The sequence below is a fragment of the Sitophilus oryzae genome, unplaced genomic scaffold (assembly GCF_002938485.1).
Source record: "Sitophilus oryzae breed Bouriz unplaced genomic scaffold, Soryzae_2.0 scaffold_1586_pilon_pilon, whole genome shotgun sequence".
Lineage (NCBI taxonomy): Eukaryota > Metazoa > Arthropoda > Insecta > Coleoptera > Curculionidae > Sitophilus > Sitophilus oryzae.
The window spans coordinates 1,305,898-1,333,031 of record NW_022146265.1 but is presented as its reverse complement, the minus strand read 5'-3'; the positions used below and the strand labels follow the sequence as shown (position 1 = coordinate 1,333,031).

Below are 27,134 nucleotides of genomic sequence, written 5' to 3'. Positions count from 1 at the left end.
AATATTTATCCATAGACTATTAAACATTTATTTTTAATCGGCCTAAGCTGCTAGAACTATCCGACCTACTGTTAAAACATCTAATCAAAACCAATGAATCTGTCAAAAGCAGGGATGGCCTTTAAAAATCAACAAAGCTGACACACAGATACTAGACGGCACTACGCACTAACATTTATTTTAGGCATTATAAATGACATATTTTTCCCCTATATAATCAAGTTCAAAATACAACAAAAGAATGTAAAGTACAAACTAAGTAAAAAAATCCAGCGGTTGGACCTATTAATAATATACCAATATTTGTTTGGGCGAAAATAGTCGCCTTGGCAGCTCAGGTCATAAACTAATTATCCCTATTGACAGGTCGGATAGTCTTAGTATCTTTGATCTTTAAAATAATTAAAAAAGAGGGGAATCCATCCTTAGCAGCATACCCTTGAATCTCGGCCGGACAACCCCAGCAGCTGTGGCCATTAATATACTATAACCTTGAATTTTTGAAAAAAACCGTTATTGTATTTATGATGGACTAATCATTTTTGAGCTAATCTAATTTGATGTTTATATTTATTTTTCTGTGTTTGGTCAGTGTTTTTACCTATAATTTTGTTCCTGCCACTACTATTTATTGTTCAAAAAATGATATTAGATAAAAAGAGAATTCAAAAAGATGAAAATGAGTTATTTCATTATGGCGTTAGTTCTACACAACTGTATTTGAACTGTAAGTTTTAAAAATTTTTGTTTGAAATTAATACACTTACTTTCCTGGTCAAAGTATTAATTTAGTATATGTTATTTCAGATAGGGAATGTATAGATAAAAGACTGAAACTGGTAATGCTTGAAGTTGCTAAAGTCTACGAAGAAGAGTATTCAGAGGATTTTGACATCATAAACAATCATTTGCTTCAACAATATAAAGCCTTTTGGAATATTGCCGAATCTATTTTTCAAAAATTTTACGTATTTATCTTTTGGACATGTTTTGCTTAACAAACACTTTCATTGATTTGGTTTTCAGGAAGAAATACAAGAAATATTATCACTAAATGATGTGATTTTACCCAAAGATTTGTTAAATTCAAATAATATTCTAACTGGTACTAAACTAAGTGAAAGTGAAATTGAAAGGCTAGAAGAGAAATACTTAAAAGTTAATAATGGAATATTAAGACTAACTTATATTTATATTGTTTTTTTAGGATAAACTTTATTGCCAATCCCTAAAAGAACACAAAGAAAAAATAGAAGTGGCTTGTATTCCATTACAGGATAAAATAATCTCAGCTTCAAAACTTCATAAAGAATATATGACAAAATTAAAAAATGTTCATAAATTAAGTGAAAAAATACAAGAAACTACCGAAACTCTTACAAGCAACAATACTATATCTTGTTTAAGGCCTATAGATAGCAATGTCAATTCTGCAGTAAGAAAAAAAACATTAAATAAACTTCTTCGACAGGCATGCCAATAATTAATTTTTTATTGAATAATTATTTATAATAATGCCAAATGTATTGAGATAATTTTATTGAAAAGGTAGGTATATAATAACAATAATGAGTAAGTTTTCCTTATTCTCCTAGAGTCCAAAATTATATATTTGCTTTGTATAAAAATGTACTAACCAAAATTATTATCTTTTTATCTCAGTATAATATTGATTCTAGTTTAGATATTGCTTCCCTTTCGCTGCGTTCTAATGTATCTCTAAAAATAACAAATAAATTGTTTTATATTTTGATTTAAAATATCCGATGGCTTAGTAGGTATATTATGTACCCACCTTTCTAATGGCAAATCATTTTCGTATTCACTCTGCAGATAGTTGTCATCGTTGTTCATCAAGTGATTGTCATAATTAAAATTAGTTTTTGTAAAAAAGTTTCTGTCCAATGTACCACCATCTTTGACATTAGGATTAGGCGTTTCAGTATTCTTAACATCTTTATTAGATTCAGCTCCATAATGCTTAAAACTTGAACTGACAGAGCTAACTTGCCCATGAGCTCTCTTAATGTATAATGACGGACCTCTGATAGAAAATGAAACCATTGGCTAATATGTACATATTTTTATCATAAACGACTTTTTAAAATTCTAGTTAATAAGTGTTTAAATAAATGTTACTATGTATATTTATATTTTTATTTAAAAAACCAAGGAAAAGCTTTTATCCCATATGTAGTAAATTAGAATAGAGAATATATATATTTAAGAAAAACACTGGATTAGGTATGTTATGCTTAGGTAATACCATAAAATGGTAATACCACAAATATTTTGTGGGTAATACTTTGGTAATACTGTGGTAATATATAATCTCTACCAATCTCTCAACTGACGCTCTGCGTAAAAAAGAAAAATATGTATTATTATTAATAAATATCTCTTATATTTTAATTTACCCGCTTTTATTTCGATAAAGCACAGATAACATTAATTACTATGTTATCTGTGATAAAGATAAAAATAGGTACCTATGAAATGGAGCAGAGCACAAAATGAAAAATATGACAAAAAAAATATTTGAGGACAATTTTTTTTCCTTTGTTTTTAGTTTTTAGGGTTATGTTTTTGATTTTTGATTGTGGTTCCAGATTCCAGAGGTAGTTTGTGGTTTTTAAAAAAAAATATTTTCAGTTTAATTTTCTGGGATTATTAAAGTAGTTTGGGGCTTACTATCTAATGTATTATAAGATTTACTGTATCATAAATTAACCATTAAGCACCAATGTTAAGGTATATTTTATCATTTTTGAGAATAATAGCTACAAAAATGTTACAACTATTAAGTTCGAGAAAACATTTAATAGAAAATGTACTAAGGATATACATAAAGACTACAAGTGGAAGTACTTTATCTATAGAAATAGATCCTAAATATGATATAAAACAAATTAAAAATTTAGTTGCTTCAAAAATAGGAGCACAACCCGAAGAATTAAAAATTATATTTGCAGGGAAGGAGCTAGGAGATAATATAATTATAGGTATATTTCTTTGTATCTTATCTTTTATTAAAAATGACTTGTAACTTTAATTATTGTAGAAGAGTGTGATTTAGGCCAACAAAGTATTTTGCATGCTGTAAAAATTAAAAGGAATGTACCTACAGACCAGAGCAGTTCTAAGATGAAACCATTATGTGAAATATTAGATGACGAAATGTTTTCTTCCAATATTACCAATAGTAGAAGTAATTCTTTCTCTACAGATAATGAAGTTATTAATATATCAAACAGTGTGATGCTTGAAAACAGTACAATCAGATCTAAAAAAATTCATTTCTATGTTTATTGTCCAACTTGTAAGGATCTTAAGCAAGGTTTATAAAATTTAGAATTGCAAAATTTATGACGTTATTTTTGGGTTAATATATTTTTAGGGAAACTACGAGTTCGATGTCATTTTTGTAAAAGTGGGGCTTTTACCGTACATGCTGACCCACAAAATTGGATTCACGTTTTGGAACCGAAGCAAATTACTGGCACTTGTGAAAATAATCCTGAATTATGCAAGGACATTCTTCAGAACAAAGAGCCAACCTTTGCAGAATTTTATTTTAAATGCTCTGAACACATATCATTAGGCGAAACAGATCAGGCTGTTCCATTGGATCTGATTCGTCCAAACTTGAAACAAATCCAATGTATGGCCTGTTTAGACACTTCAGACACTATATTTGCCTTTCCATGTCCAGATGACCATGTCATGTGTTTGGATTGTTTCAAACAATATTGTTTGACTAAGCTAACAGAGAGACAATTTTGGCAACATCCAGAGTAAGTTTAGATGATGTGTTCATACATTAAATGGTGTAGGTAATTAATCCTTTTCCGCTTATACTGAGCAAATTGCATGATTAAAAAATACTGATTATTGATTAGTATTTAAAAAAAATCATTGAGTTTATATAATAATATAAATTCCTATCAAAATCGATAGACCCTTCTCTTTTATTTCATTAATTTTTCCAGATATGGATATACCCTTGCATGCCCTACTGGTTGCCCTGATTCTTTCATTAAAGAAATTCATCATTTTCGTTTACTGGATGATGAGAACTACAATAGGTAATTATACAAACAGAATTTGTTCATAAATAAGCATCTAATTCTATTTACTTAATTGCCATTTTTAGGGTTCCGTACCCAAAGGGTAAAAACGGGAACCCTATTACTAAGACTTCGCTGTCCGTCCGACTGTCACAAAGGTCTATCTTATGAACCGTTATAGCTAGACAGTTGACATTTTTCCAGATAATGTATCTATGTTGCCGCTATAAGAACAAATACTAAAAACGGAATTTAATAAATGTTTATAAATAAAAAAGTACTTTGGAGCCGTAATAAGGCAGGTTCGAATCCTAGTCAAGGCGACTTTTTTTTAATCGTTTTTTTTTTTAATTTTTACATATTTTTACATATTTATTTTTACTTTTTACATATTTATTATTGATTAATACAATTTTTAGTAATGTGTTTCTTAATTTTTTTTTAAATTACTTATACGCGCATTCAAAATTTCAGCTAAATCGGAAAAAAAGTTTATAATAATATAGTGTCTAATGTTGTGTAGAAGATAATGAATGGTACGGAACCCTTCGTGCGCGAGTCCGGCTCGCACTTGACCATTTTTTTTTTTTCATTAAAAAAGATAACATCTGCAGAGTAGTATCTAAAGAATATAACAGCAATACAGGTCTCAGCCTATTCATTGCCAGTCGTCTTTGTTATTTTAGTACTACTTATACAGTCTCAAAACTAGAACTATAGGACCTCGCGGCTGCAGTGGCCACTCTTAGTGAATACAAATACAGTCTCGATAGATGGAGCAATGAAACATGAAGTTCAGAATCTGACTTGTGTGTGTTACTTAACATAAGAGAATATCTAGATACTTAGGTACGCAGATGCAATGTAAATGATCCTAAGTTGACTGTCTAGTGAATATGCTGTGATGATACAAAATTTCATTAAATTGATTAATAATTCATTCTCTTTGCAACACCATGGTCGCCCGTTTTTTTTCCAAATGTCAATCTAAAACAACAATCCTGGAGCATAATAACAATATAAATGAATAATTGCCAAATAATTCTCTAAGTCCAGATCGATCTCTGGACCACCTTTTATCTGTGATCTGGATCTAGTTTTGCTAAATGCTGCTAGTCAGTTATAGTTAATATGTAGTTAAAAGAATAATTTCGTCCATTGCGTCACTTATTGTGTTATTTTGCGAAACACTTAAGTAGATTATTAGTTTTAGGTATTAAAAACTAAATTAAGTGTATCACTAATAATTAGAAAATCAAAGTCCCTTAATTGAATTTTAGATATCATCATTTTGCAGCTGAAGAGTTTGTGTTGCAATCTAACGGCTTGTTATGTCCTCAACCTGGGTGTGGAATGGGTATTTTAGGTAAGAGACGGCAGTATTTTCCTAAACGACTTCTAAATCATAGAGTAACGAGACTATCGCACCGACAAGCTCTTCATACATGCGTTTGCTTCCATAGAAAAAAAGTTAAGTCATTTGTTAAAAATGCACATTTTTGAAAAACACCCCGTAATTCCGAAATAGTAATGAAATAATATTCTTTAAAATGGTAACAGAAAAAAATATGTTAATATGATTAAATTATTGTTTTTTTGAGCACTCAGGCAATATGTACTTCTTACAATATTTTACCCATTTTGATCTTCGTTTTTAGCTGAACCCGAGTGTACGCGGATATCATGCCAAAATTGCAAATATGTCTTCTGTCGACACTGTCGTCAAGGTTTTCATATAGGAGAATGCGACGTTGTAGAAAATAACGACACCGCTGGTCAAAATTTCAGTTGCGAGTCGGACATGAATTATAACAATGGAAATAGTGGCGAATTAGCTTCTCGAACAACTATTAAGGTAATGTTATACTATTTATTATATTTTTAGTAGCTGTTTTTCTCTGGATTAAGTGCAAATACTTTAAGGGTGGAAGGGTGTTATAAATACAATATGATCGAAAAAAACGGCGTCGGCGACGGCTATAAATTGAAGATTGATAACATTTGAAGACATAACTTGGGCTATTTCAGCTAGATCGAAATTTTTTGAAGGTACATAATTACAATTTTAGAAGATATTCATAAAAAATTTAAGCACTAGTTGATAAAAAAAGAATAGAGCATTAATATTGCAAACTATATTTTATCCTGTCATAGTATGTCTTATTTAATTTTTTGATTGTGTAATGGGCACTTTCTTTACTCACTTGTTTCGTCGAACTGCTTGAATCCATTTTTGCTTTTGATAAAATCGGTTTGAGAAGCTGTGAAGCTATAAAATATTGATTCGGGAAAGTTGAATATCTGGGAAAGTTAAGTTATTAAATGTTATTGCACCCAACAACCACGTAATTACGCCCTCCTTTACGCGTTAACATTTTTTCGGCAATTTTATTAACATTTGAAATTGTCAGAACAGAACGGAACGCCCATTTCGAGTTATTTTTCACTTAATTTTTACGACCCGAATCAGCATTACATCACACAAACCCCGCACCTGAGTGCTTTATAGTTTCAATAACTGCACTAGCAAAAAACTAAAATACTTAAATATTATAACAAAGCCACGATTTCAATATTATTTTAATGCGATCAACATGAACTGTAACCGGGACGGCGTGAAATACATAGTGAAAACTTCTGATTTCTGCCGAACACAGCGCTGCGGTCCGTCGGAATTTTTTGAAATCAACAGAAATGCACCAAGCCTATAGAAAGATTGAAAACGGATAAATTCCGGATACAAAAATTTATTTCTAAAAAATTATTTTTTCTAGAATATCAAACCACACCATTTGAAAATCATTTTTACTCAATATAAAAGGCCTTCTGTTCTGTAACAGTAATAAGAATCATTAAAAAATAAAGAAGGACAGTGTGCGGGCCCAGTAAATGATGTAAAGCTTGACCTCGCCAAGATTATCATCGATTGTCATTACCCAGCCCTCTTTGACGCCGTTTTTTTCGATCGTATGGTATTAGTCATTTTATATAAATTATTTATCATATTATTTAAAATTTTAAGTGGTTATTTTCATAAAAGATACTAAAAAACTGAATTATTATCTTATAATTAGATTATGACTAAGCCTTGTCCAAGTTGTAAAACACCGACAGAACGAGATGGGGGTTGTATGCATATGATATGCACTCGAGCAGGATGCAAATTTCACTGGTGTTGGGTATGTCAAACCGAGTGGACTACGGAATGTATGGGAGATCACTGGTTTGGCTGAGTTAGTAATATTTTAATTGAGCTGTGCAATATTTTTTTTGTGATATTTTCTGCGATATTGATATTAAATATAGGCTCTAGTTTTACTGGTGTATTTTTATTACCACATGTTCAGTACATATTCCTAATAATAAAAAAAATATTTTGGCGTTGGTAGATCTCGATAAAAGGAACATATTTTCTCTTTACCGTTTTTCAAATAAGTCCAAAAAAACCGAGTTATTTACTTTGAAAGTTTCCAAAAAAAAATGTTTTTTGCTTAAATTTTGAGAACCACTGGAACTTTTCTGGATTTTCTTTCTTATACATTTATATTTAACCAATACCCCAATGTTGCCATGTTATCAAAAAGTTATGGTTTTTAACTAAAAACTAAAAAAAATCCAAACTTTCAATTATTTTTCGCGAAATAAACCTCATAATCGTGTTTCTTGGGTCAAAATATACTATCACTAAAAGAGAGATTCCGTGGACTTTTGATTATGAAAATATATGTTTAGAGAACTCATCACAACGCAAATAAAATAAAAAAGTATATACCGGGTGCGTCTCAAAAGTGGTAATAAAATAAATTACGATTCATTGATGCATTCAATTTTTTTCGGCCACTTCCTGTTTCAACGGAAATGACTACAACTTTTGATTTTTAAATGACACTCTCGGTATTTTTTTACTTTATTCGATAGAAAATGACACTCTGAATAGAATGACATATCATATGTCAACTTTTGACATTTTCGCTTAAAACAAAATTGTATTTTAAACTTCAATCTAGAGTGCCATTGCATGGCTGTATTAAAATTACTAATTTTTAATCAAGGAGCCTTGGAAAAATAGATTTGATCGTCTAATGTTTTTCATGTCTTGTCCTGGTCGGTTAAAAGATTATATTGACATCGGTTGACATTATGATATGTCATTCAATCAAAAGTTGTCGAAATCGAATAAAGTAACAAAATACCGAGGGTGCCATTTAAAAATCAAAAGTTGTAGTCATTTCCGGTGAAACAGGAAGTGACCGAAAACAATTGAATACGTCAATAGAGAACAACAGAATCGGCACGTATACGTAGACGTAAAGAATCATTTACGTGTAAAAATATAACAAGTGCGTAACGTTTAAGTGTTTGTAGGCTGTGCCTTTGTTCTCTAATCACTCCTAGTTTATGTCGTATACTAACATACAAAATCTAGTTCTGTAATCTGAACAAATAAAGGAGTTATATAAGGGTGAGCCACTTTTGAGACGCATCCAATATAGTGCCTCATATAAAAATAAGCATAAAGCTTGATTTTCATGCATCCGTTATACGTTGATACGATGGTCCAACGGTGCTCTGATTGGTCATAGCGTTTTCGCGCCACTTTTCATCCGTAAATATTTTACTTCAGTCCGTCATAACGAACCCGTTCTTACGATAACGGACGTTTTGACACTTTTTGACAAATTTAATCTAACATTAATAAAAATATAAGTAAAATAGCAAAATCGTTATGGAAACGAAAATATAAAATAACACCAACGTATATCCGATAAACGGAGGCATGAAAATGCAATAAATTTAAAAACTGCGTTATTTTCTAACCAATCAAAGTCTTTAAATTCTACCAATAAAATTAATATCGTATCAACGTATCGTCGGACAACGGATGCATGAAAATCAAGCTTAAGTGGCCATATCTCAAAAATGACACAGCTTCTAACGAAAAACTATTTATACGCAATGAATTCTACGTGAAAACCTTAGAGTAAGTGAAAAACCCTATGGGTTTGGTTTGAACCCTATATTATAAAATAACCGAGATACGAGGGGAGTCGAAAAATGCAACAATTTATTTTTTGCCCTCTATTTCAGGAACTAAGAGGGCTAGGGCAAATCTGTGCGTAGTATGGTCCGGCCCACAAACGGTCAAAGTGTTTATCCGCAGGCCAAAAAATCTTCTTGTGTTGCTAATCATTAAATAATAAACCTGAATTTTATTTTCACTCAGATAACTTTAAAAAAAATATTATCTTTTTAGATCTACTTATCTTAGCACATTAATAACAAAATAAAATAATGAATATTTATGTCATATAACTGTCATAAATACATAGATAAATAAAGTACTGGAAAGATTTATCATTTTAATTTAGTAATCAGTATAAATAGAGTTATGATGGATACCCATGCCATAAATCCTGATAAGTGATTTTTTATTTACATTAAAAGTGTTTTATTTAGTATGTGAATCTTTAAATTGAGAGTAATATAAAAAATGAATATTTGTAAGTTTACTGTGTTTTCATAGGGATTTAAAAACATACCTAACATTGCTTATATTATTATTGTAGGTACTTACACTTTTTTATAGGAGCTCATAGGGTCTAAAGTTTTAATTCTCTTATATAGTTTCGAAATTAGATAAAACTGGACTCCAACGGCTATGGATATAAGCAATATTAACACTCCTATTACCGAAAAAATAATTATGAGTAGGGTATTAGATATTTCCATCTTTAAAACAACTTCTCTTCCTAAAAATGATTGAACTTATTTTGTGTGTCAACCTATAAGTATAAAAAAGCAAAAATTCCTGTGTTTTTTAGAGATCTGTTTTACCTTACCAAAATAATGATCACTTATGAATACATAGAGTATAAATATATAGAATCAGTTTTCAATATTTTTAAATTCCACGATCGAAACAATAATTTTATAAAAATCAGATATTTGCCAGTGCTAGGAAGCTAATCTATTCTATTCTGAGATTAGATAAGAATGAGCCTTTAAAAAATCTTTTGTTCTTTATGCTAGATTTTTTTGAATCTTAGAATTCTTCAAATACCGTATAATCGAAAAAAAAACAGCGTCCAACGTTGGCTTGGAAATGATAATCGTGTACGTATACCTACTTCATTTATACCGTATGATTGAGAAAAAAAACGGCGTCAGCGATGGCTATATAATAATCGGCGTCAGCGATGGCTATAAAATGAATGGAAAATTATAGGGGGAATGTCATCGATGTTCATTTCCAAGCCAACCGGACGCCGTTTTTTTTTCGATCATACGGTCCGTATGATCCGTTACTTGGAAATAGGGAATGCAATCCCTCACCAAAATCTCAATCCCGCAAACCCGCGGGATTAAAGCAGTCAATCCCGCGGACTGTAAACAATAGTCATACATTTGGTTCTAAGTGGTACGCATTGTACATTTTGCATAGGCCCACAATATATTGATATAGCGTGTATCTTAAACTAGCTGTACAGAAATTGGGACCGATGTATACAGGGTGTTGAAAAAATATATTTAATATTAAATAAACTTAAATTTTATTATAATTTATCTACTTATTTTATAAATAAAAATATTATTCTGATGTTGAAGTTTTTTTAACTTGTGTTAGTTATCTGCTTTTTTTTTATATCAATAATTTTTTGGCATATGCAGAATGTACAAAGCTTTTTGTACCATTTATAGGACCATACGTATGACTAAAAATGCATATTTTTCAAAAAAAACGTCGTATTTTCCATAAAACAAAAAAAAAATAAAAAACCTATCAAATTGTTTTTTCTAATTTCATTACAGAATAGCCGTACTTGGTTTTTAAAAATTGTAAATTTGCGGTAAAAAAGATTCTTGACCGAATTTTCACACTCTTATAAAACACCCTGCGTACGAGAATTCGCTAAATATATTTTCGAAAACCATATAGCATCGTAATCACAATAGATGCGTCTAAAACCTGGTCCGAACCGCATCCCAAAATCTTTTTTAGTTCAAGAGATACCTATTCAACTTTAAATTTTATATTAAAATTTTGCTTGTCCCGATAATTACATATGTCCGGCAGTTTATTTGACGAAATTGTCCACAAGTACTAGTTAAACGCTTTTCTTCACTTACGCACATAGGCCAGAAAGAAATCTAACAAGTAACCTGTTTGTTTAACTTATTTTTAATGGCCAAGCCGTAAGGGGAATCCCCGGAGTTTCGACCGTCGACGCATCGGCCCGGAACGAAACGGTTTGACCCTGATCGAGATCAATTCGGTTACCTAGTAGTAATGGGTCGATCTCGCGGATCCCGCATGGTAAATCCCGCAACTTTGATCCCGCGGAATCTCTGAGGGATCCCGCATTTGCGGGATTGCATTCCCTACTTGGAAATGACGATCAATGACATTCCCTATGGCATTTTACATATAAAATGGAAAATAAATTTCTTGCAGTTTTTAGGTATATAATAAAATTATATAAGAGTTTCTTGCCTTGAAATGCTAATATAGAAATTAATTCCACGCTGTGTTCGTCATAATGTGGATCAACCTGCTCTCACTACCTGGGTATTTCCACAAAACGACGAACACAGCGCAGAATATATAAATACGACTTGTCGTAAAGTAGCGGTAAGATTTTAAGTCCCGCATAGCGAGATAGCGGCCTGCGTGCTATGGTAGTACTTTTGTACCACCGAGGCACAACTATCGATATTAAATAAAGGCTTTTTCGGCTAGCCCAAAATATATAATGGAAAATATTCTGCGCTGTGCTCGTCATTTTGTGGAAATACCCAAGCTCACCTGATGATGGGGTAGGGCCCCGAAACCGGTACTGAGAGCAGGTTGATCCACATTATGACGAACACAGCGTGGAATTAATTTCTATATTAGCAGTTCAAGGCAAGAAACTCTTATATAATTTTATTATATACCTAAAAACTGCAAGAAATTTATTTTCCATTATATATTTTGGGCTAGCCGAAAAAAGCCTTTATTTACTATCGATAGTTGTGCCTCGGTGGTACGAAAGTACTACCATTGCACGCAGGCCTCTATCTCGCGATGCGAGACTTAATATCTTACCGCTACTTTACGACAAGTCGTATTTATATATTCTGCGCTGTGCTCGTCGTTTTGTGGAAATACCCAAGCTCACCTGATGATGGGGTAGGGCCCCGAAACCGGTAGTGAGAGCAGGTTGATCCACATTATGACGAACACAGCGTGGAATTAATTTCTATATTAGCGAAACTCTTATATAATTTTATTATTTACATATAAACTGACAGCGGTCTTCGTCACTGACGCCGTTTTTGTCGATCATACTGTATCGGCTTGGTGCATTCTTCGCCGGTGCTGCCGCTATCGGAGAATATCGTAAACAATCGGTATATACAAATGCACGGGTTTAAAGAAGGAGTATACAAAAAATGGATTATATTTATAGTTATTCTAAAAGTGTTAGGAAGTATAATTTGTGAAAATTCTGAAAATGAAAATAAAAAAGTTAATATTTTAATATCTTCAGAAGGTCTAATTTGTATTATAATTTATTATTGAAGCTAATAAAACTTTTTAGATGAGTTCAACTACGGTAGCGAACATAGTTTTACGCACCGGTTTAGCTAGTGGGGACATAACTTCGGCTATTTCGGCTATAACGAAATTTTTTGAAGGTATACATAATTATAATTTTAGAAGATATTCATAAAAAATTTAAGCATTAGTATACCTTTTAATGGTATTACTCTTAAATTTGCTCTTTGTACTTATCACTCTGGTAACAAAATGTTAAATGTTAAATAAAGTCTGACTAGAGTTAATGAATATTTCGACAGACGACATCCAAAATATGACAGAAAATTCAATTTACATGTGAATCAAAATGCTTGTCAACATCTGCCACTGTTTCGTTGGAAAGAATATACCAATATTCTTTATCTATGGACTATACTTCCTAGTATTAGTTTAAGAGATAGGTTTAAAAGTAAGAACAAGAACAATTTTTAAAAATTAGTAATTGGGATTTTCGCCTAGACAAGAAATTTTGTCATAAAAGTGTTTAATACATATCAGGGAATACAATGTAACCTGGCAATGTAAAATACAAAATATTCAAAATACTTTATTTTGAAATTAATAGTGTTTGTAGAAACAATAATTATTAGTTATTTTCTGCTTCTATTGTAGGCTTCAGCTATTGTTTTAGCATTTTGCTTTTGGGCCCTCGAATTCTTAAATGATCGTTTAGGGGGTCCTTTTTTCGGAATCATAGGAGCCACAACTTCATTTAATAATGTAGCAACATCTTTTTGTGGTGATATATGAACATACCTGATATTCCTAGCACATAGAAAGAAACTTTCTAAAGAGGTCTTATTACCTAAAATATTTTATGTATATATTTCATGCGATCAGAGGAATACCAGCCAGTTATTTACCTGTCATATCATAGCAAATAACATCTTCCATTTCGACATTCATAAATGCATCTACTTTGGTGATTTTTCCCGTTACACAACATTCATTTCGAAGATCGATTGTCGTGTAGGAATTTTCCATACCTTTTACTAAACCAGACAAAGTATTATAAAGAAAATATTTCTCCTTTTTCGAAATCACATCTGAACGAGCTATCGCCATTTAGTGGTAAAGTATATAAACTTTTTTAATATTTATATATATGTCCTGGATCACTATCTGAACTTTTATTGGCGCCTCTGGCGGTACCGTTTTTCTTCACAGGAATCAGCAGAAATCCAAAATTATATCAAAATGTAATTTTTCAAAATTTCTCACATTTTTAATTATGCACATATTTTGTTAGGTATTCAATAAACATTCAGGTTTTTGCTATTTTCTGTTACTTTTTTAACCATATATTTTCAATTTTTGCTAGAAAATTTGCAAAAACAAATGAGTAAACAATCCGAAGTCACGTGTTAAACAGGTGTTGAGTGACATTTAAAGCCATGTTGCCAAGTCTAAATTCAGTGGGTACACGGTACAATTCCCAAATTAACGAAGGAAATTATTTTCCGCACTTTCCAAGCAATAGCTCTGGCAATAGAAAACATCCTGTTATCTATACGGTAGTTACGGTACGATCTGGTACGGTAGGCTTTTTCTTGTTAAGATCATGATTAACAAAACAAGCACAAATAGCAGATCAAAACATTGAAAGCCATTAGAAGTGCATTAACAAAAAAACAGAGAAAAACAAAAGAGTGAACCAAAGTAATCACAAAACATTTGATTGCTAGAGTTATAGCAAACCTCTAGACATTAATCTAATCCCACCAAGGAAGAGACTAATACATGCCGTCTTGTTTTTTTAGGTGTGTAAGGTTTTGGGTTACATAGGTTATTAGTGTGAATATACAATATACAAGGGTAATATAAATAAACATTTTCTTAAAAATCTCTTATCAACCGAAAAACTACAAGACATGACAACGTTACAAATATTTATCTCTCTCATTGCATAGGAGAGAGAAAGATGCATATATGAAATGTCAACGTGATATCAATCTTCCATCTTGTTTTTGTTTATTTTGTTAAAGTGTTTTCAGTAAAATTTTGGATATTTTTCTATCCCCAATCAAGTGTGGCTTTTAGATAAACTCTAATATAATGAAATTATTACTTTATACGGCTTAAATTAAGAAAAAAATCAATTGAATATATAAACTTTCGTTTTTCTGAAAACGGTGAGACCGCCAAAAAAAGTTCAGATACGGTGCATACACATTTTTGTAAAAATCGGACGATTTCCAGTTTTTCTAATAATTACCAATGAAGCAACAAGAGGTGAAAGTGAAGAGCAAAAATGACCCTAATATGATTGGGGAATCTGGTGATGAAGTGGTACTGAATTTCTAAATTTGTAATATGACATAGTACTTTAAAATAGTCATTTTAGGACGAAACTTCAAGTATAGGCAGTGCATCTACTACAGATAATACTTCCAGAAGTGCAACACCAACCAATAGAACAAGAAAAGGACGAGCTAATAAAAAAAGATTTAGTAACACGCCAAAGGTTTTGAAACCAATTTATAAATATGTGTAAGATATTGAAGATATTACCTAATAGATATTAAATTTATAAACAAAATTTCAGATGTAGCATTAAAGAAGACCATGGACAGCCTTTATTTGGTGTCCAGTTTAATCATCATTTAAAAGAAGAACAGCCGATGATATTTGCTGCTGTTGGTAGTAATAGAGTTACTATTTATGAATGCCCAGAAGATGGTGGGATCAAATTATTACAGTGTTATGCTGATCCAGATGTAAGAGTATTTAGTTGTATTGATACAATAATTGTAAATCAAACCTTTTTCAAACTTTTTCAGCTAGATGAAATTTTTTATACATGTGCTTGGTCATATGAAGAGGACTTAGGTAAACCACTGCTAGCTGTTGCTGGCTCAAGAGGTAAAGTATAATTTTATAGAATGTTTTTCAATAAGAATACTTTTATTGTATCATTTTTACAGGTGTAATACGGATATTAAATCCAACAACAATGAGCTCCCTAAAACATTATATAGGACATAGTCATGCTGTAAACGAATTAAAATTTCATCCAAAGGATCCAAATTTGCTACTGTCTGTATCAAAGGATCATTCTTTACGGTTAGGTTCTTCCAATATTATTTTGTTTCCTCTCAATATTCTATTAATTTTAGATTATGGAATACCAGAAGTGATGTCTGTATTGCAATATTTGGTGGTGTCGAAGGGCACAGAGACGAAGTTTTAAGTGCTGTAATTTATACTACTTTTGTGAACTTGTAAAACTATATTTTTAAGATTAATATTTTTTTAGGATTTTGACTTATTGGGCAGTAGAGTGATGTCATGTGGAATGGATCACTCTTTGAAGTTATGGGAGTTGGACAAAGATTATATGAAACAAGCCATAAGGCAGTCTTATAACTGGAACTCCAATCGAAGTTCAAGACCGTTTGATACCCTTAAAGAACACTTTCCATATTTTTCTACAAGAGATATTCATAGGTAATGCAATATAATTTTTCTAAATCAATTTTTACCTAACACCTTATTTTCCTTTAAAGAAATTATGTTGACTGTGTAAAATGGTTTGGCAATTTCTTATTGAGTAAATCTTGTGAAAATTTTATAATTTGCTGGAAACCTGGTAGATTAGAAGATGAACATCTAAGACAGGGCGATACTACATCAACAATTATACACAAATTTGAGTATAAAGAATGCGAAATTTGGTTCGTAAGATTTGCCATGGATTTTTGGCAAAAGGTTTGTAATAATAGGTATTTAGTTGATAATCTGAGTCTTATAATTAATGTAGATTTTAGCTCTGGGTAACCAAAATGGTAAAGTCTTTGTATGGGATCTGGATGTATCGGATCCAGCTGAAGCTAAATGTTATACATTACAGCATCCACGATGTACTACTGCCATTAGACAAACAACACTAAGCCGAAATGCAAATATACTATTGTATGTTTGCGATGATGGTACTGTATGGAGATGGGATAAAATAGTCTAAATTATAAGTGTTCATTAAGGGTATCAAACCCTTAAAAAAACACCTTATTAAGGGCATCAAACCCTTAAGGAACATTTTCTTCAAGAGATATTCATATATTCATAGAAATTGCAATAATTATGTTACAGTTTTTTCCTATCATATTGTCATTTAATGAAATTGTTTGATTGTGTTAAATGGTTTGGCGATTTCTTATTGAGTAAATCTTGTAAAAATTGTATTATTTGCTGGAAACTTCGTAAATTAGAAGATGATCATCTAAAAAAAGGGTGAAACTACATCAATGACTATACAGAAATTTGCGTATAAGGAATGTGAAATTTACCTCGGATTAATGGCAAAAGGTTTGTCATTAAAATTTGGTTGATAATCTTAATCTTATAATTAATATAGATTTTAGATTTGAATAAACAAACTGGTATTTTTTGTATGGGATCTGGATGTCTTAGATTTGGTTATACATTACAGCTGCTACAGTTTGTGTTATTGCCACAAGCCTAACATGTGAATGTACTATTGTATGGTGGTACTGTATACATATAGATAGGATAAAGTAGTCTGAATAATATTATTTTGCGTACTATGTATGCTTTTTCTATTTAAGAATAAAACCAACAATTATTTGTTATATTTATTTACATATTTTACTAATTCGAATTCTAATAAATAATAATTTTCATCTTGCTATTACAAATCTACAGACAGCAGTTTCAGCTTTCATCCTTCTTATTTTTTACTGGTGGGGGCAAAAATCTCTCCAAACTTGTCAGTTTGTAACTTTCAGGAATACTAGGACCAGCGAATTTTGCATTTGTTTTTTTATCAGGGAGATATATTTCGAAAATCCTATAATATTTTAAAACATTCTCTAAAAAGTTAAAAATCAAATGAGTATATCCGGTAGAGCAAATATGTATAAGCATACCGACTGTTTCCTTTGAAAGTTTATAATCTTCAGCAATTTTACTGGGCGAATGAGTTTTGGGGTCATTTTGATGTTGAGATATAAAAGTTAGAGCATCTTTGAGAATTACTTTACCTATTGGTACTCTGTCTGGGTCTTTATGACCAAATAAAAATGGTCCAGATTGAGTTCTGTCTTTTGGTAAAGGCCTGTCTGGGTTTTCCTTTATTTTCCAGTCGTGGACCCTCTGAAATGTAATGGTTAGCTATACCTATAAAACGATTTAGTGTTGTTTTAAACTCACGTCATTGGACACTACATATACATCTTTGAGATGCTTATCTAGTTGCTCGTTTTTCTTTAAACTCTCTTCGAACGCTTCAGAGTAGTCTAAAAATAATTAAAAAGCTACACGAAATTTTCACTTCCTTTTTCCAGCCTACCTTCTTTCAGTCTTTGTATATCAATTTCATCTTTAGCATGTCTTGGTGCAGGTATAGGTTTAGATTGACCTATGATTTTATGAGCTCTATCCTCTAAATTAAAATTACGAAACGGATGTTTTATACTTGACAAAACCTTCCCCATTTTGGGGTTAATTTTATAAATTTGGTAAGGTTACTGTTAAAAAGTTCTTCTTTTTTATTTTAACGGCTTCAGCTGCAAAAAATCCTCTTAAAGTTAACGTCCCTTTTTTGCTGCTAGGTTAATCTGAACGTGACTTAGCCTACTTTGTTTACGATTTATTCGAACTGTGGTTCTAAGACAGAAATCATTATTTATCTTATACGAACTCAAGGATACGAACTGCAGTCCTCAGTCATATAATAGCCTACCCATTTAGCGAATGTATTTGACCCTTAGGGATATCCGATCTCTTACCGGAATCTAACCGCCTCAAATCTGCGGTCTCTATCAGTTTCAATCTCAATACCATCTCAAATACAATAGATTCAGAGATTTTATACTCCTGCTCATGGACCAATAACTAAAGACAGAGCATATATTCAATGCAATTTCAAAACCTCTTACCTTGTGCGCTGGCACAGTGCGACGGATTGCTAGATCCTTTTCAAAGTTTATCTAGGCGCCGCCGGATGACGGATGACATAACCGGTTGTCTACATATGTCATACGCGTCAAACCATTTTTTTTTCATTTTCCATTATAAAAAATAAAATTGGGAATTGAGAGCATACCAGCATACTCATGTTAAAAATGTTAAATTATGGTAATCATTTTTCAATTAAATTTTCTATTTTCTAAACTAGTTACCAGAAGTAAAGAATATTTACGCGGTAATATGGTCGTCTTTTGCTGAGAGGCCCTTATACCTATTTGTAAGTATGCTTTTCAAATTATTCCTAGTAGTTTAGGCTGAGAATTGTAAATTTATTAATTGATTATATTAAACCTATATTACCAGTATTTTCTCTTGATAAATAAACCTTTGACTTTGTAAAATTTGAGTTTGGGTTATACAATGTTTGGTTATATATTTGTAAGTTGTTATTTTCTGGGAAATTTATAATAAAGATTAGGAAAGTTTCAAAATTGTTGGCATAGGTTTAAACGAAAAAGATGAGCGACCATACGAGTTTAACTCAACATTCATTATTTGCATCCAAGCCTAGATATAAATATCGAAGTTTTGCAGCACAACAGTTTGATTTTGTATTTCACGGTTTGCCTTATACTGATATAGAAGACCCAACAAGAAGACTTGTTATACATTTCCTAAAACAAACGGCCGATAAATTAGACAAAAATGTGACGGAAAATGAAATAGGTATGTATATTAACTTAATAAAGCTATATGTGCTTAAAGACATTTCTTTCTCAGAGAAAAGAGCTAAAGCATTATACAAGAAACATGGATTATCCTGGTTCATGCCAGTGGGCAATGAAGAAAAGGCTCAAGCCATCGTTAAGGAGTCTATGAAAAAGGAAAACTTTGATATTGACATTAGCGACCTCGATATAGAAGAACATCCTTCACAAGAGGTTCAAAAAAAGTTAAGCTTACTTCTACAGTCAGCACACAAAGATGAGAATTCACCAGATAAGGAAAAATTCCTGTCATATGAAGCCCCTCCAATAAAGCAGGAGAAAAAAAGACTGACAAGTCAAAGCTTTGAGGATAGTGATGACAATTCTGTCTCAGATAAAGAAAACAATTTGGAGCAATACACAACATGCTCCTTAATGAAGTCAGACACTACAAGACAATTAAGGGAACGGAATTATAAATTGCCCACAGTGCCAGAAGGGTCTCCAATTAAGAAGCTACGGCTGGATACTATGGCCGACTTCCAGGAAGACTCGTCCCATTCCTGTTTGATAAATGGAGATGGAGCAACTAATTGCAACATTGCTACGCTGTTAAACATGGGCAACACTTGTTTTTTTAATAGCGTTTTATATGCACTAAGATTTGCTCCGACATTTTTGCATAATTTGCATCATCTATTGGCAGATATTAATTTTGTGACTGGAAAGTTAAAAGAAACCAAGACTAAAACAAGTAGCTTGGGTAGAAATGGCAGTGCCATAAGTGGAAGTAGCTGGAGAAGTTCGAGTAGTAAAGATTTATTGTCTATAGGTAATAATGATGTTATTCCAAAATCAAGAGATCAAATAGTGACTGAGAAACTCCACGCGCTTTATATGACAATGAGTAATCTGGAAACAAAGGATTCTCCAGACCCTTATCAACCAGAAGCTTTATTACAGGCAATCAGAGATGCCAAGTCATTATTTGAAGGAAATCATCAGCAGGATGCCCATGAATTTTTTGTGGAATTACTTAGTTGCCTGAGGGTTACCTGTGACAAACTGAACCAACAGGTAGTTAAAAAGAAATTTGCTCACGTTTTATATTCCGTTTTAAAAATGATTATTTTTAGATCGATCAAAATCCAGAGTTATTGAAACCATCCGAGACTGCTTCAGCTAACATAAACAACAGCAATAGCAAGTTTTTTAATGTTAGGACTTCACGAAAGAAACCTCTGAGAAAGGCAGAGAAAAATAATGTGAAAGAAAATGGTAAGTGGTAACATTTAAAACAAATATATTAAACACCATATTTTATTTATTTTTAATAAAATACGAGAAGAATAACAAGACCTTAAGGCCCGCCGCAAATTGAACCCAGCCCACGCACAGCACACGCCCAACCCATTCTTGATTCCACGCACACGTTTTCCTTAGCACCGCATATTGAACACAGCCGAGATCCAAGTTTTTAGTTTCGATCATGAGTAAATACGAGCAACTTCTTGATTTAGAATCAGGATCCGAGAACGAAGAAGGGCTTATTTTACTTCATTTGCTTAATAAATAGAGAAAAAAATGTAAAAAACGCATATTTGCGAAAAAAGCAAGCAAAGGAGAGTTTAGATTGTCTAGCGAAGTTCCAGACAGTCTATTTAAAGAGTCTTTTCGATTGAACAGGAGACAGTTTTTTGAAGTGTATGAACTAATAAAAACAGACATTACCGGTAAGGAATGCAACGCCCGAAAACCTATTGCAAGTGAAGAAAAACTAGCGGTTTGTCGCAAAAGTCGCAAAAGTAGAAGGGGAAGGAACCCACGAAAACTGTGTCTGAACGCAACTAGATCCACGAAAAGGCTGTGCTAGGCGTGGAGTGTGTTTAATTTGCGGTACTCCCTTCTTTCCTGTGTTTTACAAAATTCCCCACTCATGGGTTGGGCGAGTGCTGTGCGTGGGCTGGGTTCAATTTGCGGCGGGCCTAAAACCGATTTGTATATGTCTGTTCAGCTAGAGATGGGAGGATTTTAATAGACATCTAAGATTTGATTGAAAAACATTGAGTTTTTAATTAAAATGATAAAATGTGTATTAAAAAATATATTTTCGGTGAAATGTGATAACTGCTAACTCCATTATTCCTAATTTTAGAGGAGAGAAAAGAAATAGCACAACAAAATATGTACACATGTAATAAGTACCGTATGATCGAATAAAAACGGCGTCAGCGGTGGCTATGAAATGAAGATTGCTGTCATTTTATATGTAAAATTATATGGGAAATGTCATCGATCGTCATTTCATGGCCATCGCTGACGCCGTTTTTATTCGATCATACGGTATATTCATGCGTTAATATGATAAAGAGATAAGAATAATATTTGTTCGAGAACAATAAAAACCATTTTTTTTGTTAAAAATTTTACGTAAAAATGATGTATTAAATTATTTACTTTAAATCAAAAATGGAGTTAGCACCTTATCACGTTTCACTGATGATATAATATACCGGGTGCGTCTCAAAAGTAGCTCACCCCTATAACTTTTATTTTTTCAGATAAAACAACGATATTTGGTATGTTAGTGATATAAATTGGGATTGATTGACATATTCAATTGTTTTTGTGTCACTTCCGGTTTCACCGGAAATGACAACAACTTTTGATTTTTAAATGGCACCCTCGGTATTTTTTTATTTTATTCGATAGAGAGTGACACTCTGAATCGAATGACATATCATATGTCAACTTTTGACATTTTGCGATATGGTTTATTTGAAATTGTAACAGGCGGTTCATAACGACAATTTGACTCAAAATATTGTGCTATCAAATTATTCGTAAAAAAATGCTTTTTCCAAATATGCTAATGAGCCACCCTCGTTCCATTTGAAAAAATTGAGATATTATTAAAAATACGATTTGGGCATCTTTTAACCAGCCACGACAAGACACTAAAAACATTAGACGATCAAATCTATTTTTCCAAGGCTTCTTGATTAAAAATTAATGTTCTCTAGATTCACTCTAGATTGAAATTTAAAATAGAATTTGTTTTTGAGTGACTATGTCAAAAATGGACATATGATATGTCATTCGATTCAGAGTGTCAATTTCTATCGAATAAAGTAAAAAAATACCAAGTGTGCCATTTTAAAATTAAAAGTTGTAGTCATTTCCGGTGAAACCGGAAGTGACCGAAAACAATTGAATACGTCAATCAATCCCAATTTATGTCATATACTAACATACCAAATCTCGTTGTTTTATCTGAAAAAATAAAAATGTTATAGGGGTGAGCCACTTTTGAGACGCACCTGGTATATGTATTTTATTATTATACATTTAAAACTTTTTTTTATGGCAATCTGTAAAACATTATATTTAGTTATTAAATTTGCATGTTCTGGTTAAGTCAGTAGCTATTACAGCTAGACTATGCCAGACTTGCAATTTTCTTATCATTTTATGTATTTCTTTTTTTTTCGTGAAATAAAGGCAATTTATTGTTATTATTATTTTTTAAAGCTCTGTATTTGACGACACGTAAAATAGATAATCTCAGACTTTTCCTTAGGCACTTCCGGAGAGACAGTGTCAAATGGATGCAGTCCCGAAGCAGACAGGAAAAAGTTAGGTTATAATTTTATAACTGAAGAGTTTGAAGGAGTCTCTATCCACCGAACGAAGTGTCTAGAGTGCGAGGAGATTAGCGAACTCAAAGAGCCCTTCTTGGAGATTCAGGTCAGATATATTTTTTTGTAGTCACAAATGGTCTTACTAAAATCATTTGAATCATTTAGGTTCCAGTCAATGCTAAAGATGAGGATTTTCTCTCAAACTGTCCCGAGAATTCTATTTTCGGCACAGTGTGCGTATCTTCCGAAAAACTATGTGATCAGAACAAATATTTTTGTGAGATTTGTAATCGTTATAATGAAGCTTCCAGGATGGTAAGTTAAGACATCCCAATAGAAGTACTACTGTTAAATTTTTTGTTACCTATTTTTTTATTGATATATAGATCATATAGATCATTTACTTAAACTAAGTAGGTGTTATAAATAGGATAAACATTAAGTGTGGGAGAGTGGTATTCTATGATATATGATTGACAGATTCAAAGCAGCGATCTATTCTTTCAGTAGACACACTAATTCTTTTTTAAATTGTCGTTTTATATTTTGTTTTTCATCTGTTTAAATCCACTCTAAATAAGTGAAATTCAATTTTTTATAATTAAATTGTTAAAAAGTAATGGTGGGTTTATACTTAGTATACTGAGTATTAGCACTAACCTCACCCTTATCATTAACCCTAAAAAAGCAACCTTAAGAACTTAAGGAAATACCGTTCATATTTCTCTTACTTGTATTAAGAATATTATAGTAAGCGCTTGCGCTCATATGAAACATGTTTTCAATATCACAAACATTTTTAGAATTTGAAATACTAGAGAGATTAATTTTTACCTTAATCATTTCTAGACAAAAATTAAATTCTCGAGCATTTTACAATACTAATTGCCACCATTATTTGTTTAAGAAAAAAATATGGGGAATGCTATTATTCTGATGTTTTTGTAGGTTGTTTACGAGAAATTACCGAACACGATGGTCCTTCACCTGAAGAGGTTCACCACCTCATCATCAGGTGTGGCAAAAGTGAATTCGTTTGTTCCGACACCTCTAGAAATTCGATGTTTTTGCGAGGGGTGTAATAAAATTGAGAGAAATAGGACGACTCCTCACAAATACCGACTAAGCTGCGTTATCATGCACTTGGGCACCAGTATGGCCTCGGGCCATTATATTGCCTACTCCAGAGCTTCGGTAAGTCTGCTAAATCCCAATTTAAACAATATATTACAGGGGTTTACACAAATCCAAGGCCACATTATGGTGCCCAACGTGGGGCCTTAGTTTAGAGTCCTAAATATTATTCTTATATTCCTACATTAGAGATGGAAGCTATGACATAGGAACACGTTCTGTGTTAGTTTTAAAATTTGACATCCCCATTTGACAGCTCTTAATAAATTTAATTTTTTGCTAGTTTGAAATACCATAGTTTATTTTATATTTGGTAGGCATTGTATAAACCTGAAAAGCAGAGGTGGGCAGAGATTGAACGTGTCGTTCATTTGAACGAGTATTAAAAATGAATTGTGAGATTCAATTCATTGCTTAGAATATGGTTCGTTCAATTGAATCTTGGTCAGCTCAGTGTTGTATTATTGTTCAGAGACTCGGCTTGAGATTGAGAATAAACCAGAAGTAAACGCAAAACTTAGTAAACTTTTATTGAAAACTCTTTTTAAAAGTTTGACATTTCAAAGAGTATAATGTTTGTTTTCCTTTTAATCAGCCACAGGCCGGAGACTACACCGACTGCTCTAGAAACATCCCAAAGGGGTACCAGGGCAAGGAAATCTCTGTGAGCTTCTTGAAGTTCTTCAAATCGAAAACCTTGGGGGCCAATCCGATTAACGAGACGGCCCAGAACGGTTTAGGACCGAAGAACGAAGTGCAAGTGTGCCAAAGCATCGGTTGTTGCGGCGTCCGCAAATTAAATATAAACGCAGCATCGAGGTCGGGCGATTGGCTGGAATTCGACGACGAAAAAGTCAAGATTTTGTCCGACAAGGAGTTCATGGAGATGCTGAGCAGGAAACACAACACTACCAATACTCCATACTTGTTATTCTATTCCAAGGTCTAACCCTCACGTCTATGCAAGTTTGTACGATTTCTTTCTCGTTTGCGTTCGGCATTACACTTTTTTTAGTAACGCTAGTTGTTATGTTTTTTTTTGCGTTTCTTTTGTTGTTAGTTTATATTCTTGTTGTATATTTATTGTTCGTTTGAAAACAGTTTGGTAATATATTCTGGCCTGTTGATTATATATTTCTACTAACAGACGCTCATTGTTTAAAAATGTTTGAAACAATTCAGGGCTTTTATTAATTTGGAAATAACATAAAATATATATATGAGTATATTCTCTCCAGCAAGAGATATAAAAGAAGCAATATGTAGCTAAATTATTTTACTTTTCACTACCTCTATTTAAATTAAAAATAAAAGTTCCTATCTGTCGATTATATGAGTGACACCCTGTGGAATATGTTAAGACAGTAAGGTATTTAAAAATCCTTTTATCATCTATGTTCATTCTTTCTCGATAGTTTGTTTTTTGGTTCATCTCAATAGCTTTATTTTTGTAGGAGATATTTGCTTTTGAAGAAGACACTAACATTTTTTTTTAATTTTTACATTAAAACCATGCGTTTGCTTTTGGTCATAGTAAACAGACTAAGTTGTGGTCACGAAGTAGGTGTTCTTAACGTAAAATTTGCTTTGCTTAATCGTCTTCTTACAGTCCGTTCGTTTATATTTACGTTCCTTAGTTTACTATAAATTTGAAAAGCTGGCAAACGGCGTGACGGTTTCTCAGCAATAAACTTACAATAAATCGATTGTCTCGATTCGAAGTTCTCATACGAAGGTTTCTAAACGTCCAGCGTATGAACCTGTCTTGAAGAAGCGACTGCACTATACTTCACGCACATCCAAATCTGTTAGCGACATAATTTTGATCTCTCATCATCAATTAAAGAATCTATAGCGGATACAACTTCTGGACTAAAAACCATCTCTGCTAGACTAAGTGCCTAAGAGCCAACGGACAATAATAGTATGATTTTTCAATAACAGTGACATTACATAAATCATAAACACTATTTAATAGGTCTGTTGACTGGAACCAAAAGCAAAGGCATGGTTTTAATGTAAAAGTTACGAAAAAATGTTAGTGTCTTTTTCAAAAGCGAATATCTCCAATAAAAAATAATGCTATTCAGATGAACCAAAAAGTACCGAGAATCAAGAAAAAATGCACCTAGATGATAAACTAATTTTCCAATTCCTCGCTTTTTAACATATTCCACAGGGCGTTCGAAACTTTCACCAAAATAACAATAACAACATTTTGTGTTCCCTCGTTATAATTGATAGATGGGAACTTAGTAAAAGGACCACTCTCACTTGATGTAAGTGACAGTTTAACGGAATATAGAAATAAAAAAGTCATAGATTTTGGGAAGTGGAGATTTAAATGTTTTCATGTATACAAATATTTTATTCAAATTGCTTGGCTATTATTTTGTTGGAAGAACGCTAATTCTTCTAACTTTGTAAACTGAAACTTCTAATATTTGTATTATCGCAGGAATTAATTCATTATTAATTATTGTTATATAAGGTATTACAAAATAATCTACTAATATAGAGGGTATTCCAATAAGAGGTTTCGGATGTTGATAACAAAGAAAATAAAAGTTTCATAACATATCTAAAAGTTATTCATGGCAGTGCGTAGCTGGACAGTTTACAATTATACATGGAACACAATATTTGCCAAATAGCTACTAGGAATTCTTTGGCAACACAATTCCTTTGTTGAAATGTTCCATTACTGCTGAACATATTTCTGGAGTTATGTCACGAATTATTCGCCTAATTTCTTTCAGTTGGTGAACGGTTTGCGGATTGTTTTCGTAAGCTTTGTTTTTCACATACCCCCCAAAAAATAATCTGGCGGCGTCAAGTCGCATGATCTTAGTGGCCAATTTACATCCTCATTCCTGGAGACAAGCTTCCCTCCACACTGTGTACGCAATAAATTCAATGTTTCACCTGCTCTATGACATGTCGCACCATCTTGTCGAACCACATATTCTCTCTATCCATGTCCATTATTTGATCCCATAAAACAACATTAATCATCGTTCGGTATTGTTCTCCGTTTACTGTAACAGCTTGTTCGTTTTCATCTACTTGATGCTTG

General features: G+C 32.3%; 7 protein-coding genes across 13 annotated transcripts; 4 read left to right on the top strand and 3 right to left on the bottom strand.

Moving 5' to 3' along the window:
• Positions 1-498: 498 nt before the first annotated feature.
• On the top strand, positions 499-1,512 carry LOC115879802. The gene is made up of 4 exons (XM_030896800.1): positions 499-727; positions 808-968; positions 1,027-1,158; positions 1,208-1,512. The coding sequence occupies exons 1-4, from the start codon at positions 643-645 to the stop codon at positions 1,481-1,483; spliced, it is 654 nt and encodes a 217-aa protein (XP_030752660.1). The 5' UTR covers positions 499-642; the 3' UTR covers positions 1,484-1,512.
• Positions 1,513-1,522: 10 nt separating this feature from the next.
• Positions 1,523-10,071, bottom strand: LOC115879804. Of its 3 annotated transcripts, none has more exons than XM_030896804.1 (4): positions 9,903-10,071; positions 9,643-9,817; positions 1,796-2,044; positions 1,523-1,719 (listed from the first exon to the last, which is right to left on the bottom strand). In XM_030896804.1, exons 2-4 carry the CDS (start codon positions 9,795-9,797, stop codon positions 1,659-1,661), a joined length of 465 nt encoding a protein of 154 aa, XP_030752664.1. In that variant the 5' UTR covers positions 9,798-9,817; positions 9,903-10,071; the 3' UTR covers positions 1,523-1,658. The 3 variants fall into 3 exon arrangements, with proteins under 3 accessions (XP_030752664.1, XP_030752663.1, XP_030752662.1); XM_030896803.1 differs by having other exon boundaries at positions 9,643-9,850; positions 9,908-10,071; XM_030896802.1 differs by having other exon boundaries at positions 9,908-10,071.
• LOC115879800 (E3 ubiquitin-protein ligase parkin) lies at positions 2,555-7,385 on the top strand. Of its 2 annotated transcripts, none has more exons than XR_004049760.1 (7): positions 2,555-3,002; positions 3,062-3,337; positions 3,398-3,794; positions 3,990-4,085; positions 5,348-5,537; positions 5,726-5,922; positions 7,142-7,274. XR_004049760.1 is itself a non-coding variant. In XM_030896797.1 (7 exons), the coding sequence occupies exons 1-7, from the start codon at positions 2,744-2,746 to the stop codon at positions 7,298-7,300; spliced, it is 1,470 nt and encodes a 489-aa protein (XP_030752657.1). In that variant the 5' UTR covers positions 2,555-2,743; the 3' UTR covers positions 7,301-7,385. The 2 variants fall into 2 exon arrangements, 1 of the variants encoding a protein (XP_030752657.1); XM_030896797.1 differs by having other exon boundaries at positions 5,348-5,433; positions 7,142-7,385.
• Positions 10,072-13,182: 3,111 nt separating the features above from the next.
• On the bottom strand, positions 13,183-14,008 carry LOC115879806 (U7 snRNA-associated Sm-like protein LSm10). The gene is made up of 2 exons (XM_030896805.1): positions 13,512-14,008; positions 13,183-13,453 (listed from the first exon to the last, which is right to left on the bottom strand). Exons 1-2 carry the CDS (start codon positions 13,711-13,713, stop codon positions 13,239-13,241), a joined length of 417 nt encoding a protein of 138 aa, XP_030752665.1. The 5' UTR covers positions 13,714-14,008; the 3' UTR covers positions 13,183-13,238.
• Positions 14,009-14,566: 558 nt separating this feature from the next.
• Positions 14,567-17,243, top strand: LOC115879801 (polycomb protein eed-like). Of its 2 annotated transcripts, none has more exons than XM_030896798.1 (10): positions 14,567-14,937; positions 14,993-15,138; positions 15,194-15,365; positions 15,429-15,510; positions 15,573-15,711; positions 15,765-15,843; positions 15,905-16,095; positions 16,155-16,356; positions 16,409-16,953; positions 17,003-17,243. In XM_030896798.1, exons 1-9 carry the CDS (start codon positions 14,866-14,868, stop codon positions 16,607-16,609), a joined length of 1,284 nt encoding a protein of 427 aa, XP_030752658.1. In that variant the 5' UTR covers positions 14,567-14,865; the 3' UTR covers positions 16,610-16,953; positions 17,003-17,243. The 2 variants fall into 2 exon arrangements, with proteins under 2 accessions (XP_030752658.1, XP_030752659.1); XM_030896799.1 differs by having other exon boundaries at positions 17,010-17,239.
• A 12-nt stretch (positions 17,244-17,255) lies between these two features.
• Positions 17,256-18,139, bottom strand: LOC115879803 (protein NDUFAF4 homolog). The gene is made up of 4 exons (XM_030896801.1): positions 17,957-18,139; positions 17,818-17,903; positions 17,535-17,760; positions 17,256-17,477 (listed from the first exon to the last, which is right to left on the bottom strand). The coding sequence occupies exons 1-4, from the start codon at positions 18,099-18,101 to the stop codon at positions 17,320-17,322; spliced, it is 615 nt and encodes a 204-aa protein (XP_030752661.1). The 5' UTR covers positions 18,102-18,139; the 3' UTR covers positions 17,256-17,319.
• A 229-nt stretch (positions 18,140-18,368) lies between these two features.
• Positions 18,369-26,087, top strand: LOC115879720 (ubiquitin carboxyl-terminal hydrolase 1). Of its 3 annotated transcripts, none has more exons than XM_030896681.1 (8): positions 18,369-18,853; positions 19,171-19,302; positions 19,357-20,360; positions 20,420-20,561; positions 22,864-23,030; positions 23,090-23,239; positions 23,873-24,118; positions 24,654-26,087. In XM_030896681.1, exons 3-8 carry the CDS (start codon positions 19,404-19,406, stop codon positions 25,005-25,007), a joined length of 2,016 nt encoding a protein of 671 aa, XP_030752541.1. In that variant the 5' UTR covers positions 18,369-18,853; positions 19,171-19,302; positions 19,357-19,403; the 3' UTR covers positions 25,008-26,087. The 3 variants fall into 3 exon arrangements, with proteins under 3 accessions (XP_030752541.1, XP_030752539.1, XP_030752540.1); XM_030896679.1 differs by having other exon boundaries at positions 19,080-19,302; XM_030896680.1 differs by having other exon boundaries at positions 19,050-19,302.
• Positions 26,088-27,134: the final 1,047 nt, after the last annotated feature.